At 34.3% G+C, this 22,492-nt stretch overlaps 1 protein-coding gene across 5 annotated transcripts in view; it reads right to left on the reverse strand.

The window, feature by feature from the left end:
- Positions 1 to 22,492, reverse strand: part of LOC149807888 (protein phosphatase EYA1-like) — a 365,190-nt gene that overhangs the window by 89,757 nt on the left and 252,941 nt on the right. For all 5 annotated transcript variants that reach the window (XM_089971692.1, XM_089971683.1, XM_089971677.1 and 2 more), the window contains 2 exons: positions 14,982 to 15,074; positions 1,149 to 1,215 (listed from right to left, as the gene is read on the reverse strand). In XM_089971692.1, coding sequence (XP_089827818.1) covers positions 1,149 to 1,215; positions 14,982 to 15,074 — 160 coding nt within the window. The remainder of the gene's footprint in view (positions 1 to 1,148; positions 1,216 to 14,981; positions 15,075 to 22,492) is intronic.

Genomic DNA, 22,492 nt, shown 5'->3' on the forward strand with positions numbered 1-22,492 from the left:
ATTCTGTTCATTGTTCAGAAATGTGAATATAATGCAATGCACAGCAAAATTCTACAATGATGTAATGACTTGCCAAATTCTGTAGGACAATGCTTTTCTGTACATTTAAACCAATTCTATACATTCATTAACTGTATCATCTGTAACATTCTGTCCACTGAAAAAAAGGGTGTACAATTTATTCTTTTGACAAACCATCCATAAAAACCAGAATCATTTCTGTCCTCCAATATTTCATAAAGAAATAGACATCTTGCAACATATATGTTTATCAGGGGAAACTTGTAATTTACCCTTGATCTTTAATTATTTGTAGACCCTAAAAATAATTACTCAAAAATTATCCTCTCTCTGCCAAGACTGCAGGGTAAATAGCAATATAAAGGTTTAACACACTAAGTAATTGCATGTTGTTGTTGCAGGGTTTAACACCAATTTTCAGCACAAGATAGGCTATACATGGCGGCCAGTATAAATGATGTTGGATAAACCCGGGAAAACCTCGGAAAGAACCACCGACCCATAAGAACTAATGGCAAGCTTTCTCACATACCCACGCTGGCTGAACCCATAGATGAAAAAATTGTTTTTTTTCGTTTTTTATTTTACCTCGAAAAATGCGTTTTTTTTACGTTTTTTATTTTTTTGCATTTTTTATATTTGGTACTTCCATCTTTTTTTATCATCGGCCATACAGGCGGTCCTCTGTCATACTCTAGATAACAAATATCTATCAATAATGAATCTATGATAGTAGCCTATGATACTTTATGTAAACATGCTACAACATAGTGCTTATCTCTGGTAGTGTAAGCCAGGCATGTATACATTTGTATCACTGAAACTTTAAAACTGGTATGTAGCGTGTAAATAAGTAAAATATTGATTTTTGTGTTGCCTAAAAACTACTGGAACATTTTCTTTCGTTTTTTATTTGTTGAGAAAAAATGCGTTTTTTTTTACGTTTTTTATTTTAATTTTAACGTTTTTAACATCTATGGCTGAACCCGAGACCCAAACCCATGCAGACAGATGTGAGATGGCAATGACCTGTAACAGTGAAAGTAACTGCATGCACATTATTTGTATATTTGTGTATGTGTTTAAGAAAACAAGAAAGAGAAAGCAAAAGCATAAGAAAGAAATACCTGTTGGAAAAATTGATCACAAAATTTTGTGAATTCTGAAATTCTGTCAGTGTTTTGTTTGGATCACCTGAAATTAAAATTATGAATGAATTTATGGCCTAATCAACTCTTTAATTTGGAAAATATAAATCACGTGTTATCCAACTGTCTCTCCAAATAAATTGTTTAATATATATACTTACAAACTGATGGACTTGTCAAGTTTTGTTCTGAGAATTGCATCTCTCCTTCTCTCTCTCCAAATAAAATGCATAAGCAATTCATTTGAAATGAATAAACTTTTATTAATAATAGTATTATCATTACACTGGGCTTCAAATTAACAGTACTGTATATACTCATTTAAGTTGAATCAAACTGCAAACGACAAAGATCCTGCACATCAGAGTCTATGTTATTTATTCCAGTGATTACTCTTAACTGGACCTCTCCGGTGGCCTAGTGGTTAGAGCATCCGTCTCATATGCAGAAGGTCCTGGGTTCGAACCCCAGCCGAGTCATACCAAAGACTTCTAAAAATGGTACTAACAGCTGCCTCGCTAGGTGCTCAGCATTAAGAGGTTAGTGTTAGACTGGTCAGCCTGGAGTCAGGACAATGTGACTGGGTTGGACATCATTCTACATGTCTGCGGCATGATGCCCCAATGCTAGACATCACCTTCAACTGCCACACTGCAGACATCATAGCGATATGACCGGAAAATTGTAAAAGCTACATAAAAAAATCTAAATCACACACACACACTCTTAACTGCATAATCTGGGTCTGTGCAGTTTGCAGTTGGACTTAGAAGCTAGTATACACAGTAGTTCACTAGCCAGAGGATTGCACATTTCCTGTTCAACAAGTAGTCTTTATAATTGAAATAGCCTGATGGCTGGTAAATTTCTAGGTGTCTGACATTGTTTTGTGCAAAGGACTAGTGAAGATTCAGCAATCAATTTCTCACCCAGCTAGTCCTTCTTGCTACAATGTTATGCAAGATTCTAGGCCTGTACTGCAAAGGAAAAACAACGATGAAATGACATTTCAGCACACATTCTACTGGTTACCTGCAGATGACTGAGCAAGTGTGTGTGTGTGTGTGTTGGGGGGGGGGGCAGCAATCTGCAAAGTGATAAAGACAAGAGACCCTACTGAACTAATACCATCAGAATTTGACTATGATGGCAGTTAACATTAACAATAGAAAGAAGAAAAAAAAATTATGATCCTGCTGACAAATTATTTTGCCATAATTTTTTTTGAAGAAATAAGATCCTAGCAGCAATTTACTTTCTCTTACGTAAATAGAGGCACTTCTTTTTTGTTGGGTAAATAGAGGCACGGTAAAACAAGTCTGTAATTAGATACATGAAAAAATCCTACCATGTTCTGAATGAAGTCCAAACGATAAATTGATTAATTACATCAAAAATTAAAAATCAAAGTATTTATTTTGCTGCTGAATTTGTAAGGGCAAAAATGTGAAGTTCAAGTTTTAGCATAATTGTTGAAGATTCATCACAATGTCTGATCACAATGAAACAATGAAGAGTCTGAGTTCAGCTTTTATCCATTTAGTATCATCAGCAGTATATTGTTGTTTTAACACTGAGCATAGGACCAAATACAATCTGGCCTTTACCAACTTGACTAAAAGTATAATTGCCCTTGGGCAAGTTTATTTTATATTTTCACAAACCTGTTAACAATTTTACTTGCTGGACCAATGCAAGTTATAAGTAATATAAATTTTCAGCTCCATCTGGTTATTGCTTGACCATGTCAAAATTAACTTCTCTAAGCAATGGGAATTTTCAAGGTGCACCCTCTGTGTCGCAACTGTGGCCACTTTAACAGTACCATCATTTGTTCTTTATTCAAGTCCAGCTTAAAGCCAAAAGGAGCTTAGTTTATCTTCTTTAATCTCAAGATGTGGGTCTGACTCCCACCCACATGGTGGAAATCAGTACTGTGTCAAGATCCAGGAGACATACCCAAATGGTCACAGGTAAAACAATAAATCAACAACTAGTTTCTTGCCTCACTGAAAATTTAACCACTTGGTCCTCACAATTAAGGATTCTTAGGGACAGACAACATATTGCAAATGACAGAAACCATTCACCCTATCTAAATGGCAAGATTATTTGTTTTTTTACTAAGCAAGAATTTACAAATATGCAGGTAGGTCTAACGGTATTTCAAGCAAATTAACAACTGTACTGGACATGTAACAAAGATGCAAACTGATCATTAAATCCCTTGTAAACTAAATTTGTTTTGTTTTCAAGGTTCCCCAGAACCATGTGCCTACACATTTTTCACATGCAATTATCTCTCAAGCACTGAGAAAGTTTTCAAATAAAAAGACTCTTTTGGGACCCAAGTGGTTTCTAAACATACACCTTTCATAAAAAATACTGGCTTCTTTTATAACATTATAAAATTCTGCAACTTTCTGGTCCCCTTTAACAATACAAAAAAGCTGGAGAATATGTTTGTGTCAAACACATACTAATACTGCTCCGGTGTCCTAGTGGTCAGAATACTCACCTCGGATGTGGGAGGTCGTAGGTTTTAACCCCAGCCGAGTCATACAAGGATTTATAAAAATGGTAGTAACAGCTGCCTAGCTTGGCACTCAGCATTATGAGGTTAGTGTCAGGACTGGTTGGTCTGGTGTCAGGATAATGTGTCTGCGTAGGACATGATGTTACATGTTCGCGACATGATGCCCCAGTCCTAGTCATCATTATAAACTGACATAATGTAGACATCGCAATGACATGATGTTGACATCGCAATGACATATGCAGACATTGCAATGACATGATGTAGACATTGCAATGACATATGCAGACATCGCAGTGACATAATGTAGACATCGCAATGACATAATGCAGACATCACAATGACATAATGCAGACATTGCAATGACATAATGCAGACATTGCAATGACATAATGCAGACATTGCAATGACATAATGCAGACATTGCAACGATATGACTAAACCTGTTAAAGCTATGTTAAAAATCCAAATCACACATAAAAAGATACTGACATATGAGAAGCTTTTTTTTTCAAAACAAATATATATATATATATATATATATATATATATATATATATATATATATATATATATATATATATATATATATATATATTGGGTTTTACTAGGCTACATATGGCTTTGACATCATGGTGAAAGGTAACTTGAACAAAACCCAATAAAAGTCGTTAAGATTACGAAAAAATGTAACAGAAATGATTTACACATTTACCAAAGGGGAAAAGCAGAAATATATACTGTGGGTACATTCAATTTGAAGATCGAAAAACAGTCTGTTCATTTATGTATCTGCAAGTTTACATATGTCACAGTTTATGTATCTTGGGGAGTACCTGTACATAATAATTTGGTTGTACTCAATTAAGGTGTTCTTGCCAAATGGCTTCAAATAGTTGCTGTGCAATTAAGAGTAAAGTGTCCTGCTTAGGGACGCAAAATGGCAGTTGACTGGCCTGGTGACTCAACCTGGTACTCCTGTGGATGAGACCATCAAGCTAACCACTAAGATCGTAAACCTCCCTGATATGCATCTGTTTAAACTGATATAGTAATGCATCTTTTTTAATTGATATAGTAATGCATCTGTTTTAATTGATATAGTAATGCATATGTTTTAATTGATATAGTAATGCATGTTTTAATTGATATAGTAATGTGTCTGATTTAACTTGTATATTAGTACATCTGTTTTAATTGATATACCAATGCATCTGTTTTAATTGATATAGTTATGCATCTATTTTAACTGATATCATAATGCATCTGTTTTAACTGATATAGTTATGCATCTATTTTAACCGATATCATAATGCATCTGTTTTAATTGATATAGTTATGCATCTATTTTAACCGATATCATAATGCACCTGTTTTAACTGATATAGTAACACATCTGTTTTAATTGATATACTAATACATCTGTTTTAATTGATATAGTAATACATCTGTTTTAATTGATATATTATTGAATCTGTTTTAATTGATATATTATTACATGTTTTAATTGATATATTAATGAATCTGTTTTAATTGATATATCAATGCATCTGTTTTAATTGATATATTATTACATGTTTTAATTGATATATTATTACATGTTTTAATTGATATATCAATGCATCTGTTTTAATTGATATATTAATGCATCTGTTTTAATTGGTATAGTTATGCATCTGTTTTATTTAGTATATTAATTCATCTGTTTTATTTTTGGTGAGTATATGAGATGCACAAGGTGTTCTACCTTTTGGTTTTGTTTTGTTTTTGTTGCACAATTAGATTATTGTAGTTTTGCCAAATGACTAAACATGTCACCTATCCTGTCCTTGTTTAGGTATCAAACTTAGTACTCCTGCATAGGAGTCCAACTTTCCAACCACTGAACTACTGCTCCTCTGATACATAAGTGACATGAAGGAAACAACTAAAAGAAAATATTCCTCTGTCCTCCTAGCCTACCACTCTCGGTCATTCAAAGAAAAAACAGTTTGAATACTATTACAGCAATGTTTTCCCAATTATTTAAGGTCAGTGATAATTTTTCCAATATTTTATTCCATTTTGTTGGACAAGACATTCATTGTATAATATGATGTAACTACTGGCGTACAGGGCTTCAATTGATACCTTCCTACACTCCGTAGTTAACAAGATAAGAAAGGCCATGCTGGATTCATTGACAGCTTGGTACAATCCTTTTTTCTTTCAAGTCTTCATAATTTAGCATAAGTATATATTGTTTCATCTGATATCTAATCAAAAAATAACCATCTCTCCAGCCTGATCTTTTTACAGGTATCCAATTTAAATTCAGAACACAAATTTAGTTGTATTGGAGTAAGCGCAGGTCTGGCTTGTGCACTACAAAATGTAAATGGAAAAGTGATCTACTACCAGGAGGTAAAATTAACACCTCATCGGTCAGAGGTCTGAAATCACAGTAACCGAAACAATAACGACTTTCAAAGTCATCATGACAAAGCTAAAATATTCCCAAAACACTAATTATTTCTCCACTTTACAGAGTGATTTATACATTTTGTACCCGTATAGGATTTTAACCTCTCTCCAAATATTATCACCAAAAAACACAGAACCATAAACGTTTTAAAATTAAACTCTGGTATAGAAATCCTGAAAAAGCTCAGACATTTAATCTGTCTATAACTTTTCTGTACACTTTTGTAATAACTAATCTTCTGGAGAAATCATTAAAAATATAAAACAATTTTCAGCAGAGTAAAAAAAAATATTTGTAAAATGTTGAGTTCTATATAATAATAATAATAATAATAATAATAATAATAATGATGATGTACTAAGGTACATTAAGTCTGGATTCATGAGAATTTATATACATGTATATATATATATATATAAATCAAGCCATATATTCAACCAAATATGTGAAAAAGTGTCAGGACCTGAAACTGATGCTAGCATGCTTGCATTTTGCTAGCAACAAGCCTGATATTGCTAACTAAATAAAATATTTATTAGAAGTTATTGATATTTTGGAAGTACCTAAATAAAATATTTATTTGAAGTTATTGATATTTTGGTAGTACCTAAATAAAATATTTATTATTAGTTATTGATATTTTGGAAGTACCTAAAAAAATTATTTGTTGAGTTCAATTTTTAATGTAGCTTTAAAAACTCTAGTCATATTGCTCTGTCTCCAGTGTGGCACTTTATAGTTATGTCTAGCACTGGGGCATCATGCCGCAGACATGTAACATTGTCCCATGCAGTCATATTATCCTGACACCAGACTGGTCAGTTTTAACATTAACTTCCTAATGCTGAGAGCCAAGCAAGGTAGCTACTTGTACCATTTTTTAAAGTCTTTGGTATAACTTGGCCGGGGTTCAAACCCCTGACCTCCTGCATCCAAGGCAGATGTTCTGGACCACTTAGGCTACGGAGCAGTAACAGCCCGATTTTGGCTGAAAATATTATAACTACAGTATCAAAGTACTGGTACTAAACCAAAGTTAATTCTGAGCCCTGTTGAATACGATGTTTTCAAGTCCTATTTCAGTTTTCTTTGATAATCTCCCATATTTAAAAATTCCTCCCTTTTTAAAAATGAGCCATGGCAGAAGTCACCTCTGAATTTCAAGTTCTTGAGTAGTAGTAGTAGTAGTAGTATTAGTAGTAGTAGTAAACAAACTTTTATAGACTGCTGTAAGAACCAGATGCTAACCTCTACAATTTTCCATAACTATCAGATTTACTATAAAAAGGAAGGGATAATTTCTGCTAAAAGATGTAGAGAATCATTGATAATGCCCTACATGGGTGTCATTCCAAATGTGTATTTACTGCTGACAGCCTTTGAGACTGAATATTTCAAGTCTTTTGGAAAGATAAAAATTAACAAGCAGATCCTTAAGAGGTACTTCAGGACATGAAAGCCCAGGCATTGTACTGGGCTGTCTCATGTCCTAACCCCACTCGACAGGTGGAAGATTGGCCCATTGAGAATGCTGAATCCTCCGCAAAGAGTATTTTAACTGATTCGTATCACTTGTGATTGCGCTATTCAGTATTTTTATTTGGTTCCATTTATCAGTGAAAACAGTGACATTCTGGCTTGACAATTTTGACCTATGCAGATATATTTGTATTTACCTCGTTGTAAGAAGATGACAGTCACTACTGATCTTACAACTGCTTGGCTCCAAATAGAGCAGATATAAACAGAATCGCGGTGTTGCAGTGTGTGTCCTAAGGTTTCGTGTTTTCTCAAGAGTCTTATTCATGGAAGTTTGCCATTGTTGCAAAATTGATTTAGTCACTGTACCAGAGGAAGTGTTCTCCTGGCACAAAGGCTTGAAGAGGGCTTGAAAATGACTTGGCGACATCACCAAGTCTTTTTGTCTAGTTATAATTAATGGCATTGCAATTCTTTGGGAAGCTTTACATTAGACAACAGTCTGTAAGTCTGGCAAGAGGCCATTTTCACTCTATCTTCTTCACATTACAGGCAAATTGATAAATATTAATAGAGTTGTACCATTTTCCATCTTCCTACATCCAATCTGTCATTTTTCTTTGTGGGGACTCCAGCCTCTGCTGTCAGATATCTCAAGGGATGTGTATTTAAGTATTCTTGTGAATTCTGGTATAGAAAAGAACCGCTTTGATGATCACCAAGCCCATGGTTTGCATGATGAACTAATATTGAAATGAAAACATTTAAGCCAAACCTTAACAAAGCTGTTAAGGCCACTGCAATCAATCCCATCACTAGCTGTTCAAAATTAACCACCACCTATCTCACGCAATCCAACAAATAACTGTTCAACAATAAATTCTTTAAGAACCTTCTCATCTTAAAACAACCACTTGCATTAAAAAATTTCACCTCCTTGCTCAGTTATTCAAGTTTTATGTATTAATAATTTCCAAAGACTGTCTTGCATGACTTTCAGATCTATTTATGTATTCCAATTATTGAACAGGTACATTTTGGAAACTGTCCAAACTATTTTATGAATACTATAGCCCTGCGTTCTTTCCTCTCCAACACTCCAGAAATTCTTCATTACGTACTCTTCGAATTGCCAATGCAAACTGTCACAGGAACATTATTTGCTTGTCTTCTGGGTAAGTTCAGATGGAGAATCACAGTACCAATCATGAGAAAGCTAGTAATCCGTGACTATCTATATTCACCATGAATTTCTACTTGTTGCAAACTAAAACCAGTCCACTCTCCATCTAGAAAATATTTATTCATAATGATGAATATGAGGGAAGCATTTATCTGAACTGGATGAAATGGAAAGAATGGTTGGTTGGTTGGTTGTCAAGATTTAATGCCATTTTTTAGCACATGATAGGGTAAACATGGTGGCCAGTACATTTGGTGGAGAACCAACCCAGGAAGACCTTGGGAACAACCACCAACCTACAGGAAGCTACTGGCAAGCTTTCTTGCATAGCTACTGGCAACCTTTCTTGCATAATGATGTTGGCCTGAGCATGAGACTTGACCCCACATGGATGTAGGTGAAATGTCAGTGTTCTGTAAAGGCTAGTGCCTTAGATCACTTAGCCACCAGAAATAATGGACTTCTTAGTAAACAAAACATAATAAGCATTATTTCTGATGGAACTGAATGTTTGTCTGCCCTGAATTAGCACTCTCAAACAAAAAATAATTCCATCTTTATATAGTATAGAATCCTGGTCAGTGTTGCCTCAGAGAGTAGTCCAAGCTCTTGGTTTATACCCCTCTGGTTATAAAACAGTGGCACAGATATACATTAAGCCGATTTGAAACTTTTATTGTGATTTGCCTTAGTCTTGCCTGCCAATATGTGTGCCAAATAGCCTTGAGTGTTGAATATTTTAAAGCAATTTCATTTGGTCTTGACAACCAATATATGTGCCAAAAATCTAGGATTGAACCTAAGTACCTAAGTAACTAAGCATCTACAACCAATATATGTGCCAAAAATCTAGGATTGAACCTAAGTAACTAAGTATCTACAACCAATATATGTGCCAAAAATCTAGGATTGAACCTAAGTAACTAAGTATCTACAACCAATATATGTGCCAAAAATCTAGGATTGAACCTAAGTACCTAAGTATCTACAACCAATATATGTGCCAAAAATCTAGGACTGAACCTAAGTAACTAAGTATCTACAACCAATATATGTGCCAAAAATCTAGGATTGAACCTAAGTACCTAAGTAACTAAGTATCTACAACCAATATATGTGCCAAAAATCTAGGATTGAACCTAAGTACCTAAGTAACTAAGTATCTACAACCAATATACGTGCCAAAAATCTAGGATTGAACCTAAGTACCTAAGTAACTAAGTATCTACAACCAATATACGTGCCAAAAATCTAGGATTGAACCTAACTAACTAAGTAACTAAGTATCTACAACCAATATATGTGCCAAAAATCTAGGATTGAACCTAAGTACCTAAGTAACTAAGTATCTACAACCAATATATGTGCCAAAAATCTAGGATTGAACCTAAGTACCTAAGTAACTAAGTATCTACAACCAATATACGTGCCAAAAATCTAGGACTGAACCTAACTAAGTAACTAAGTATCTACAACCAATATATGTGCCAAAAATCTAGGATTGAACCTAAGTACCTAAGTAACTAAGTATCTACAACCAATATATGTGCCAAAAATCTAGGATTGAACCTAACTAACTAAGTAACTAAGTATCTACAACCAATATATGTGCCAAAAATCTAGGATTGAACCTAAGTACCTAAGTATCTACAACCAATATATGTGCCAAAAATCTAGGATTGAACCTAACTAACTAAGTAACTAAGTATCTACAACCAATATATGTGCCAAAAATCTAGGATTGAACCTAAGTACCTAAGTAACTAAGTATCTACAACCAAAACTTTTCACTTTAATCTGCTTGAGCTTTCATCAAAAACAAAGAAATCAACAATTTTTTTTAACCTTTTTCCAATTTTTTTTAGCAAGGATAGTTCTTTATCTACCAAATTATACAATGACACTTTCTCTGCAATAGTACCATATACCTAATATGGGTGTCTTTAAAAGACTTCATCGCAAGATTTTGTTCAAACCATCAGTCAATTTCAGTGTAAATGTATGTTTCTAAACCTTCTGCACTGCAGTTAAATTATAAATATTACAAGTATAATCCATGAGCCAGTCAAGAGTGAAATTCTGTTTGACTGGTGCTGTGGCTGTTTTTGCTAAACTTTTACATGCATTTGTATTCTCAAGGTGTAGCAGATGCAAATGTGTAACAGTTTTATGGTTGGCAGCAAACCTCACAATTACAAGCAAATTAAGCCTCTTAATTTTGTCAGCATTTGCTGCTAACAAGAATGAAATCTGGAGTGCCAGGACAAAGGTAAATACCAACAAGGCAGAAGATCTAATCAGGAACTCTTAAAGCTATGCGAACTCTGTGGTGCAAGACCACAATTGAGGCAAGTGATCTGCCAAGTGATTGAGCATGTCAATAGAGAACCCAGCAGGCGAACCCTTTCAAAAAAGAAGTGGTGACCATGTTTAACTTGAGTTGAAAGTGTTTCATGGATAGGCTCTTGAGGAACAAAAACACCCTTCTCCTCCTCACAATGGAACCAAAGCCCTCCAGACTTGTGCCTGAGAGGAGGCAGACAGATAGATAATGGCCAATCTTGCTGATAACTGTCTCACTATAACTGTTGGAATTTTTGCTGTGTTTTACTAGCTCAGGGCTTTATCATTGGTGTGTGAAGAAATGCAGTTTTGGTTCAGACTTTTTGCCTTTGTACTTGGCTGAAAATTAAAGCCCTTTTAATGCCACTCAATACTACAAGAGTGTTATATTCAGCTGCAAAAATAAATACATCCATAGCTACCTGTACAAATCTACAATACAAAATAAATGTTATATAAAATACATAATGCAGCATTAAGCTGGGATCCATCTTGTTCTTACAAGTTTTTTATTATTAATCCGCATGTTAATTACAGTGGCCCATCTCCATATAGTCATCAGTATAACTGCTCATATGATGTATTTATGGATTCCAATAAAGTGGTTACATTCTGTTCTGATTAATGCTACTATTTCGCTTAATTTTTGTTACTGGTTAATGAGAATGTGATTGTAAATCATTGTATATCAATACCCTATTTGTGTACTTGTATACTTTATTACACTCAGTATAAGGATCTCTTGTAAGTCATTTTTATTACACTCAGTATAAGGACCTCTTGTAAGTAATTTTTATTACACTCAGTATAAGGACCTCTTGTAAGGCATTATTATTACACTCAGTATAAGGACCTCTTGTAAGCCATTTTAATTACACTCAGTATAAGGACCTCTTGGAAGTAAAATTTTTGCCACATAAAAAGTTATGTAACCAATTAAAAAATGTCATATATTCTCAGTGAAATTCTAATTCTCAATGCAAAAAAATTACATAGCTGTCAATACTGAAATGACTATATAAATATATATATGTGCATTTCTCTAGTGGTATAGGATAACCTAGCCTTTAAGTTTGTCAGAGAATATTGTGGATTCACTTTTTTGTGGGTCACACATTTTCATGGATTTTATGTCTACATACTACATATTTAAATACCTAGTGGAAAAAATGTCAATGCCATAAATAAAATTTCTGTCTGGGCATTTTCATGAATTACAAGTACTAAAAAAATATATGCCACATTTACTTGCTTAATAGTCCAGTCCATCTGCATACTTCATAGATCCAGATCTGACACAGCAAAATGCACTGACAGATCGGGATCTACACAGGTAATTAGAAGTAATCAGTAGGATAAATAACACAGACCCTGATCTACTGACACATTTTGTGAAGGCAGATTAGGGTCTATGTCATTTGCAGTGTCTGACTCTACATACTGGTATATATAGTATATATACCCAAGCCATTGTGTTCTACAGGTATCAGTATATTTTTGTTTTTTAAAGTTACAAATTGACATTAAAAATAATCAATATTGCTCACATTTTAGTCACAACGTCAAGAAATAAAATAACCATAAAACATCCCCTCCATCTTTCTATGAACAATTTCTTATCTAAATACAAACATATAATTTGACAAACACAAAATGATGGCATCTGGTATAGGAAATGTCTGAAATGGCACATTTATGCCTGATGAGTAGACAGATGCTTATAGAAATAAAAACAATAATTTCATTGTTGCAAAGTTTACTTCAGTTTATCCCCCCTATGAAGAAACATTCCATGATTTCAATTCAAACATTGCACCTGTGTATTGTTGATGGTCACAGATAAATGAATCAGAATGGCTCACTCCCCCGTGACTGATCTCGCAAACAAATACCTAGATGAATTTGCACGATATGGGCTATTAAGCATTCCCTTTGTGGACAATAAACAAGACGCCCATGAAAAATTGTTATTTGGCATCAACTGAGAAAACACAACTAATATCAGTCCCATGACAAGGACCATTAGCTATCAGTTGAGATCATAAATTTACAATTCATAAAACCTGAATCATTTAAATTAAGGGGCATGCTAGTGGTATTGACAGATTTTACGGGTCTAGCACAAAACTGAAAATCTTAATGGTTTGACATTTTTGCCCATAAACTTTAGCTCATCAAAGTGGCTGACAGTTTGGCTTAAAATGGCTATGGGAGATGTTACAACAAAGCTGCCTACTCTAAGCAGTAAGCACTAAATTAAAGTTCATGCCTTCCTTCTAAGTAACTGAATTGGAAACTATATTGTATGTCTCTTTGCACTTTAATTTGAATCACATATATTATGTTACTGAAAATTACAGGATAATACCCACATTTAATTGAATATATAATTGTCATAATGAGGAATTAATAATTCCAAAATTAGCAAATTAACATAAGTCTTTCTGGATGTTCCATCAGCTGATCTCAAAACATGTAAGTGCATGTGCAACTTAATGATTTTTCCCCTCTCTCTTAAAAATTAGCTTATGACATTTATACAAAAATGTGTTCCAACAAGATCTGTTGAAAAATGTGTGCACCTACACCACTGTTCACAGCAAACATCTCCCTTAGTTTTATCACTGGTTGCCTCTTTTTAACAGAAGACAAACAAATTGCTGTCATATTTGATGTCAGAAGGCTCTAAATTTACAGTGTGTGCAAAAATAATCAATAATAAGTGAAACTTATTACAAGGAAAATAACCCCAAATTGGATTTAAAGCAATTATACATTTTTTGATGAATGTAAACTATTTTTATGACTGTGTTAATCATATGTGAGGTGTGGGTAGCACATATTGCATTCCATTTCAGACCATGGAAATGGTTTGTACAATATTCCAAACCCATTTTATTCTTTATTTCCAGCAAAAGCAAACACTTTCCACTGACAATGTGCCCACAAATAATTTGATGAATAGCCTAAAACCAAGACAAATAAAGTGAATAAAACCATCTTTATGAGTTTCTTGCTTGGAAAATTATTGACACCGCCCAGTCAGACTTGTACCAATTTACACAGAATTTTTTGAGCTCTGCATGACACAAATCTTTCAAGTGGAGATGAAAATCTATAATGTGTGTAGAAAAAACTACTCAATCAAATTTGCAGGCCAAAGGAAAATCGAACAAACCTCAATTAGATAAAGACAAGTAACAGAATTAATTTACGTAAATCAAATCTCTCAGGAAACCATTTTTTGTCACTCTTTCCACATAATGTATTTTTGTTACAATTTTAAAAATTTCAAAGAAAAAAGAATTTGCACCAGTTGTTATAACTGGTGAAATATGCCAACCAGTTTTGTATAATTTTTTTTGTAAAACCGGAATATCATTAGAAATTTTACACTACCTTTACAAAAGTTTTCAAAAGAAAATTAATGTTCTTAAACTGCCAGCAGGTTTTCCCATTGATAGTTGTAAACCATGTTTACTTGTATCATTGTAAAATTAATTCAAACTGTCACAACATTCAGTCAGAACTAACACAATCACTGTATTTTCACACAGACCATATCAGGGATGGGGTCTACTGGAGTGGGGAGGCATTATAAAAATCAGAGAGTTAATTAAACTAAAGAAAATATTTCTTCATATGCCCAGTTTGATGAATACGTATCATTTATACATTTGGAATGTTCAATTGAGATGGCATGTTAATGAACAAACATTTAAGGCCCCTGATACAAATTTTTAATCTCATAATTGGAGAGGGAAGAAATGCCATGGTAATTGCAGTGTTCATAGGAATGAAGCCTACCTATTTCAGGGGATGGAACTCCAGATATTACCCAAGAGTCACTACTGCTGAGAACTGTGCTGGCATTGGTGGAAACCAAAGTATCAAGACCACCTAAAATGAAAAGAAATACTAATGAAATATAAGAACTTTTGTCATGCAGAGTTTTTGTAGAAATGTAGAAGCTTGTCATTAGCAGTTTTTCAATAAGAAATCTGGTAATAAGAAGGTAAGTTAGTAAGGTAAAAAGAAAACTTCAGATAAATTGAAACACTCTGAATTTATAAAATATTGCCAAAACTCTGAAGACTCAAACATGCTCTGGGCCCTAAAAATTTGTGTTAAAGTCATTTGGGGTTTTTGAAGTTAGAGGCAAAAGAAGGACTTATGGCAAGACTGAGTGAGTTACTTGAGTGATGTCAGGAGCTAAATGTTTGAATTAAAAATGTTTTACTGCAGATACATTTTCACATTTAGTAAGAGATTTTTGAGACCCATGAGGTCTTTATCCATTTTCTTTATGACAATTTAATGGACAGAATTCACATTCTATCTACACTGTAAACATCAAACACCTCAGCTACATCAGCAGCTATCTGTTTGTGCTATTCTTTGTTGAATCTTAAATTCTTTTTATATTGACTCTAGAAATACACAAATTTTAATAAATCTTGACACTACATTACTTTCAGCATGCAAAGGGTTCAACCAGCAGTGATAATCAAAACTTGGTGTCAGAAGTGGGATGCTGTGATTGGATCAGAGCATTAATCACCACAAAGGCTGGGGATGAGTGACAGAGGAAAATCTGACAAATTACTCATCTTCTCTTAACAGCAACCAAAATACCAGCTACATCTGGTTAAAAACTCTCCAATGACTCAAGATAATTATACACCTTGATGGACAAACTGCCTTACAAATTGGCCCAATTTAAGTGAAGTATGCTTCATTCTTTCTTCATAACTGTTTTAACCTGTCTTGCCAAGATATTATAAGTCATTTGGAATGGTAAACTATCTTATTTTACCTCATAAGGGGCTCTCTTTCATTGTGAAGTTCTTCCACAACAAAAACTATAAAATAATTTCCTGCCTCTCAAAAGGAACCCAGTGGGACCAGAAATTAAAAGAGTGAGGGATCAGACTGGGATAATAAGGCAATATCAATAATGTGTAGTCCCAGCTTGGGAGAAGCTGAGAATAAAAGTTTATAGATAGCCTGACAGGTCTAATTAACAGGATGTTACTGCTGAAGAGCCTGCTAAAAAGAATGGAAAAGTTGGAGAAACCACCAGGGACATATGACTGAACAGTGTAAACTGTATAATCCGTAAAATTGCTTTTAAAAATAGCACTGATCCAAATTTATCCATACAAACAAAGCAGTTAGCCAGAAAGTTGCTTTAATATGATAATAGTACAGTTGAATGTCAGTGATCTCAATATCAATTATGTGGATTTACTGATCACTGGGAAAAACAGATTGTCTGTCACTATTCAATTTATTGTGAAAAAATTTATCAGTTAATCAGACAATTAATTATTTAAGTCCAAACAATCCACATCTTCCAATGCATTTATCTTTCAACTGTAAAGTCAGAAAATCCTCTCAGCCATATAAATGTATAATGGTATTTGATGTGACATAAGAAAGGATGTTCGACAAATTTTGTTGCTTACTATTATTGCTCTTTGACATTCCATTATGTTCTACATACCCTATAAATGACTGGCATCTTTTCCTCAGTGCTGTATCAGAGGATAGATAGATGGATGAATTGAAGAACGGATGAATAAATTCATCAGAACTGGTAGACGTATCTCTAAACAATTCTTTATGTAAAAATGAAAAAGCTCGTTCACACTATAATGACCATCAAAGAAATTTCATATGGGTGTGAAATTAGTATATCTGTTTTAAATCAACAGTGTTGCACACAGAATCCTAATGGCAGGGACAATGAGTACCCCACCCTCCAAATATGTGGGACTAAGAACAGTTTAGAGGGGCAAAGGAAAATAATGCACCTTCAGTGCAATAAAAATCTTATTTGTTTCATCAGTTTTGCTACCTTAACTTTGTGGTCTGCACTGTACTATCCTACCGGTGTTCTCCCTGCATGCTTATGTTATTACAATAAATGTTTTATTATGTGCCAGAGTAATTTGTGAAAATTTTATCTGGTTAACCTGAAATAAGCTGTACCATGGAGTTTTCTGTTCTGGATTGTGCTCTCTTTTAACATTAGTGTACACCCACTATCTACCAGCATTCATTATAATAAAAATGTTGTTTTCAGAATTACTTTTTTTTCTCTCAGAGTAACAAATTAATTAAATGAGAAATTGTTTATTGCCATAAATTTAGTCTCTTTAGTCAATATTCAAATCTCACGTTAAATTAAATCTGTGTTGCTGTAGGGGTGGGTGGCTTTAACATTGAAAATATGGTACACTAATGACTATTTTTTAAAACACGTTCACGGCAATCTTAGTTTTATCACCTTTTGCAACTTTGGCCACTACTAGTACCAGCAGAGATATGGATGGAAAAACATTAAAGAAACACTGAGGTGTATTTATTTTTTCTGACAAAAAGCATACCCTGGGTTAAGACTTGGGAGATGCCCGACAAAATATTTTGGGAAACCTGTAAGCCTGTGCTCAATGAGCAACACTGAATGAATAAAATAAATAAATCGTCTGATTAAAAAAGCGTGATATGCTGTTGCATGTTTTTGTGATACAGAAAACTGAAAGATAATTTATTTCCATCTTCATCCATATTTAAGAGGAGCAAGATGACAATGCAGCCTATGGAAAGATCCCTGACAGATAATCATAGATAGAGCTGTTGTTCAAAATTATTTTTAATTTTTCACTACAATGCACTGTTTACTACATATTCGAGTGGAAAGTGATGAAAATCAGGACAAAAATAAATTATGATTTGTCAGATGCCAGTTAGATATGGGCCGATTTCTTCACTATTAGCTGTGGTATTAGAGCCTCAACTCGACTCAACAAAAACCTGATCATCATTTAGATCGAGTCCTGGATCACATTGAATACCATTAAAGGCCCCCTGTCTTTTCAGATTTATGAGGGTATGTAGTGTCTGTAGATCGGGATGAAGATAATGCCACAAATGTCAGCCGTGTTTTCATCATGAATATGCTAAAGAAACCTATTTTAGTGACACAAATATAAAACCCATACCACTCAAACCTCCTTGGAAACACTTATAATTTACACTTATCATGTGCCAAGTTAAACTGCCACAGATGAGGACAGGGCACTGAACATCTATTTTTCACATGTCAAGATTTTTCAGGACATGGTGATTGATCGTCATTGGGACCAGCACATGTATACAAAAACAAGATGGGAGAACAATCAGTAACCATGGGCACTTCATTATCTGATTGTCACCTTCCTGTGTTGCTGCAGTCTAAAGAAAGAAGTAAACCTCTGACCAGCCCATTCTCATAAATTTGACTGTCAGGGACATGAACGATTTTCGCAGCAAGCTTTGGAAAAGACATGGGGACCTGCCATGTGTGTAGACATCTACCAATCAAATAACAGAAGATAATTTTAGATAAAATCACATTCTGAAATTGTCTTGCACTAAACCTGTCAACGAAAGTAAAAACGTTTCAAAATCACTGATATGCAGCTGGTTCCGCATGCACACTGCAATGAAATAAGTACAAATGACCAATCCAAACGAAGGAGTAAATGGAAACATTGTCTTAAAAGACTATAGCCCTTGGTTAAATTTCCATACTTTTGTGAATATTCTTTTGGAAATCGTTGTATTGTTTTGCTTGCACATTATTTATCTACAGCTAACTGGTACATGCCAAGTCTGTAAACAGACTCTTAGAGTTTAAGGTGGTACAGTTTGGTTAGCTTTTCTCTTTTTAAATAATTGTTAAAGTTTTATAGCACATCAACACTAAGAAGGCCACATCACGACAATGCATACACGTATAATAAATTACCCAAGGACCTACATTGGTACTATATATACTCACTTACAACTGCAGACAACACAGACTCTGATGTGCCATTGCATAATGCGCCAGCAAATCTGGGTCTGTGTTCTTTGTTCTACTGGTTATCCTGAACAAACTGCATAGACACAGAGCTGCCAGAGTATTATATGATGGTAGATCTGGTTATATGCACTCTGTGCAGACTCAGCATATAAGCATTTACATGTGGTAGCTGATCTGATGATTTTTAATTGTACAGAATAAATCAGATTAATAATATTATCTCACATTCTCACCAAAAACATATTAAGATTCAGATGCGACACAAAATTTGAAATCAAAATGTAAAATAACTGCCAGTAAAATGCAGTGCAGGAAACACAGAATATTTAAAAGTATTCTAAAAGCAACCCAGACCTTGTATTCCTGAAAAAAGACAAGCTTAGAATGCATTTATGCTCAAAATCCCACGATCAAATATATTATGTAAACATGAACATTATAAAAATATACTGTATTGTATTATCAATATCCTTTACATACATCCCCAATCCATGAAATAATATAAAAATATATAACTCGATCCTTTAATTCTAATGAATATATTAAAATTTTACTTTCTTAAGAAAGTGATATTTATTTTTCTTCTCCCCCTAATTATTTGTATACCTGAGAAAATTCATAATAAAGCGTACAAAACATAACACACAACAAACAGAATAACCGAAGTACCATGACTATCTAAAATTTGTGGACTATGATGGACACCTGGAATTTCCTGTCGAAGTTGTTACAAAACACGTCTTATTTTAAAGTACTTGTATCTATGCAGGGTCCATAGCCCCCTTTTAGTCAACAGAGTTGTCGTGTGCTGCATCACAACAATCTGCTCAGTGACCACCACTGAAGGGAGTATAAATCGTTCATGCTTCATTAACTCAAGTAGTGGCCCTGATTTATTGGTTTGACTTATTGTAAGAAGTCACTGAAAATTCATGTTTCACTGCCCATCATCGGCAATATCTTTAAAAGAACCACAAGATTTTCAGTTACCGCTAATGAGTATAAATCTTGATGCTTAGTTGCTGAAGGTGAAAGAACGTAAAGACCTTGGTAACTTTACACAATGTGATCCTTTGTTTACACAAAAAAGTCTACCAATCCTAAACCAGTCCACCTGGGTTTGTTCATGCTATGTGTGCTTCAAAAAAAAAAATGTACTAGTGCTACAAAAAGAACTTGTCTGAGATTTTTCAAAGAAATGTAAGATAATTATCTACATAGCAATGCTGTTAAAAGGACACAGTGATGCAATCATGATAAGAGTGAATGAAAGAGATGGAGAAAATTAATTTTGTTTTGTCTGTTTCAATATATCTCTATCATTTCTTTAACACAAATAAAATATATTTTTTTAAAATTTATTTTTAAGGAGGATGCCATGAACAGGCTGGAGTCTTCACATTTAAGCATTAATGCAACTGAATAATTAATAATGCCACTGAATAATTATTATTAAATTAATGAATGATAATTTTGTAATTAGCATGTGCCAGGACTAAATCAATTATCTCATGTTCAAATTATCCTCAACCGCTCTGGTGGCCTAGTGGTTAGAGCGGCCGTCTCAGAGGTGGGAGGTCGTGGGTTCGATCCCCGGCCGAGTCATACCACAGACTTACAAAAATGGTACTAACAGCTGCCTCGCTTGGCACTCAGCATTAAGAGGTTAGTGTTAGGACTGGTCGGCCTGGTGTCAAGATAATGTGACTAGGTGGGACATCAGGCTACATGTCTGTGGCCTGATGCCCCAGTGCTAGACATCAATATAAACTGCCACATTGCAGACAATGTAGCGATATGACTGAAAAATTGTTAAAACTACGTCAAAAAAGCCAAGTCACACATACACACATACAAATTATCCTCTGTGAACAAAATGGGAACAAAAATAAAAATCTTTCACAATGCCATGAACTGACTCCCTCAGTCTATCCAGCCATGTGTCAAATATATATACCAAATTAACCAATTAAACAACTGTATTTTGTGATAGCTAAGATTAATTAACCTAACGTGGGGAGGTTTCAGTTTTTCTGTTGAAATAATAATTAACTTTATATTTTTGTAAATCTTAAAGGTTATATATAGTGCATGTACATTTCATTCCAATGCAAAGCGGAAATTCCAAATAATATTAACTGAATTCTGCTCGAATTAAGTCAACATCTTCAGCCACTCTCCGATAATATCTTGTGGTTTATGCCAATTAACTAAACATTTTGGACTGCAGTTACACTTAGGCACGTCTGATAACAATGGGTTAGCCAAGACCTTACAAAATTGAAAAGTACATTATATTGTAGCACCCTACCTTCTCTTATAGTAAATAATTAGCCATTAAAGCACCAGCCACATATCTAGAGTGACATCTTTACTTGACTGAACTTTGGTGGAATGTTTTCTTTTTATCTTTGTGACAGGACTGACCTCAGGTGGCTTCAAGCTGCCTTGATTACACCTCCAACTACAGCACATACCCATTTGCACCTTTAAAGGATTCAATCAAATATATCAAGGGGGGGATATAATAAGAAGAATGGATGCCACTCAACGTATGTGTGATCAACAATTCATTCCATAAATGGAAAAGAAATGAATCATGTTTATCTCATTCAAAAAGAACATTCAAAATCTTTGCTACAAAATATTTCTGATAATTATTATCACCCAAAACGAAACGTGTGGTTTCAAAACTTTCCTTTCCAAAATTAAATTGAGGTTAAAATAGGACTGTTATGTGTTATCAGAGTTGAGTATTGTGATTTTGACTGTAGGCAGTTGTCAACAAAAATTAACTGAACAATACTCTTTCCACAAATTGGGCAAGACAGTTTTAAGATTCACTGTCCCACTGAGTGCCATAAGCCACTTGAATGGGCTGCTTAAGATGGGTGAACCTAGATTAGATAATAATAACCGATCAGAGATATTGGAGAATTTACTTGTACACAATCATGGCAAGTGCAAGGTCAGAAAACAGTGTCAATGAAATGCATTTGCTGTCCATGTAGCTATGACACTGTTTGACTCCATGATAATCAAACCAAATGGCTCCCTGGTACCTGTGAGAATAGGAAAGAATGGAAAAGGTGGCAGACCTAGAACATCAAAAGGAATAATCAGTGACACAATCTTCATTGGTAAATATAAATTAAAATTCCTACCAAGATGGTCATAGCAAGCTTAAAATTAAATTTAAAAAAAAAAAAAAAAAATCTGAAGATTGCTTACTATGAGGTCGGCACTGCTGCAGGGAAAATGGCTGTTGTGACAAAATGCATTGGTTAATACAGATATCTGGACAAGGTTCCAACTGCACTGGAGTAAGCATACAACAAACTTCCTGTGTAATGGGCAAGCTGATGTAGCTAAATTGGTAGTGTATCAGATTGTAATCCACAGGTCCTGGGTTTGATACCCACCCATGTCTATTGCCTTGGAAAAGGCATCCAATTTCCATCCTCAC

This window comes from Sinohyriopsis cumingii, chromosome 1 (genome assembly GCF_028554795.1).
Source record: "Sinohyriopsis cumingii isolate HCF-2022 chromosome 1, ASM2855479v2, whole genome shotgun sequence".
Taxonomy (NCBI): domain Eukaryota; kingdom Metazoa; phylum Mollusca; class Bivalvia; order Unionida; family Unionidae; genus Sinohyriopsis; species Sinohyriopsis cumingii.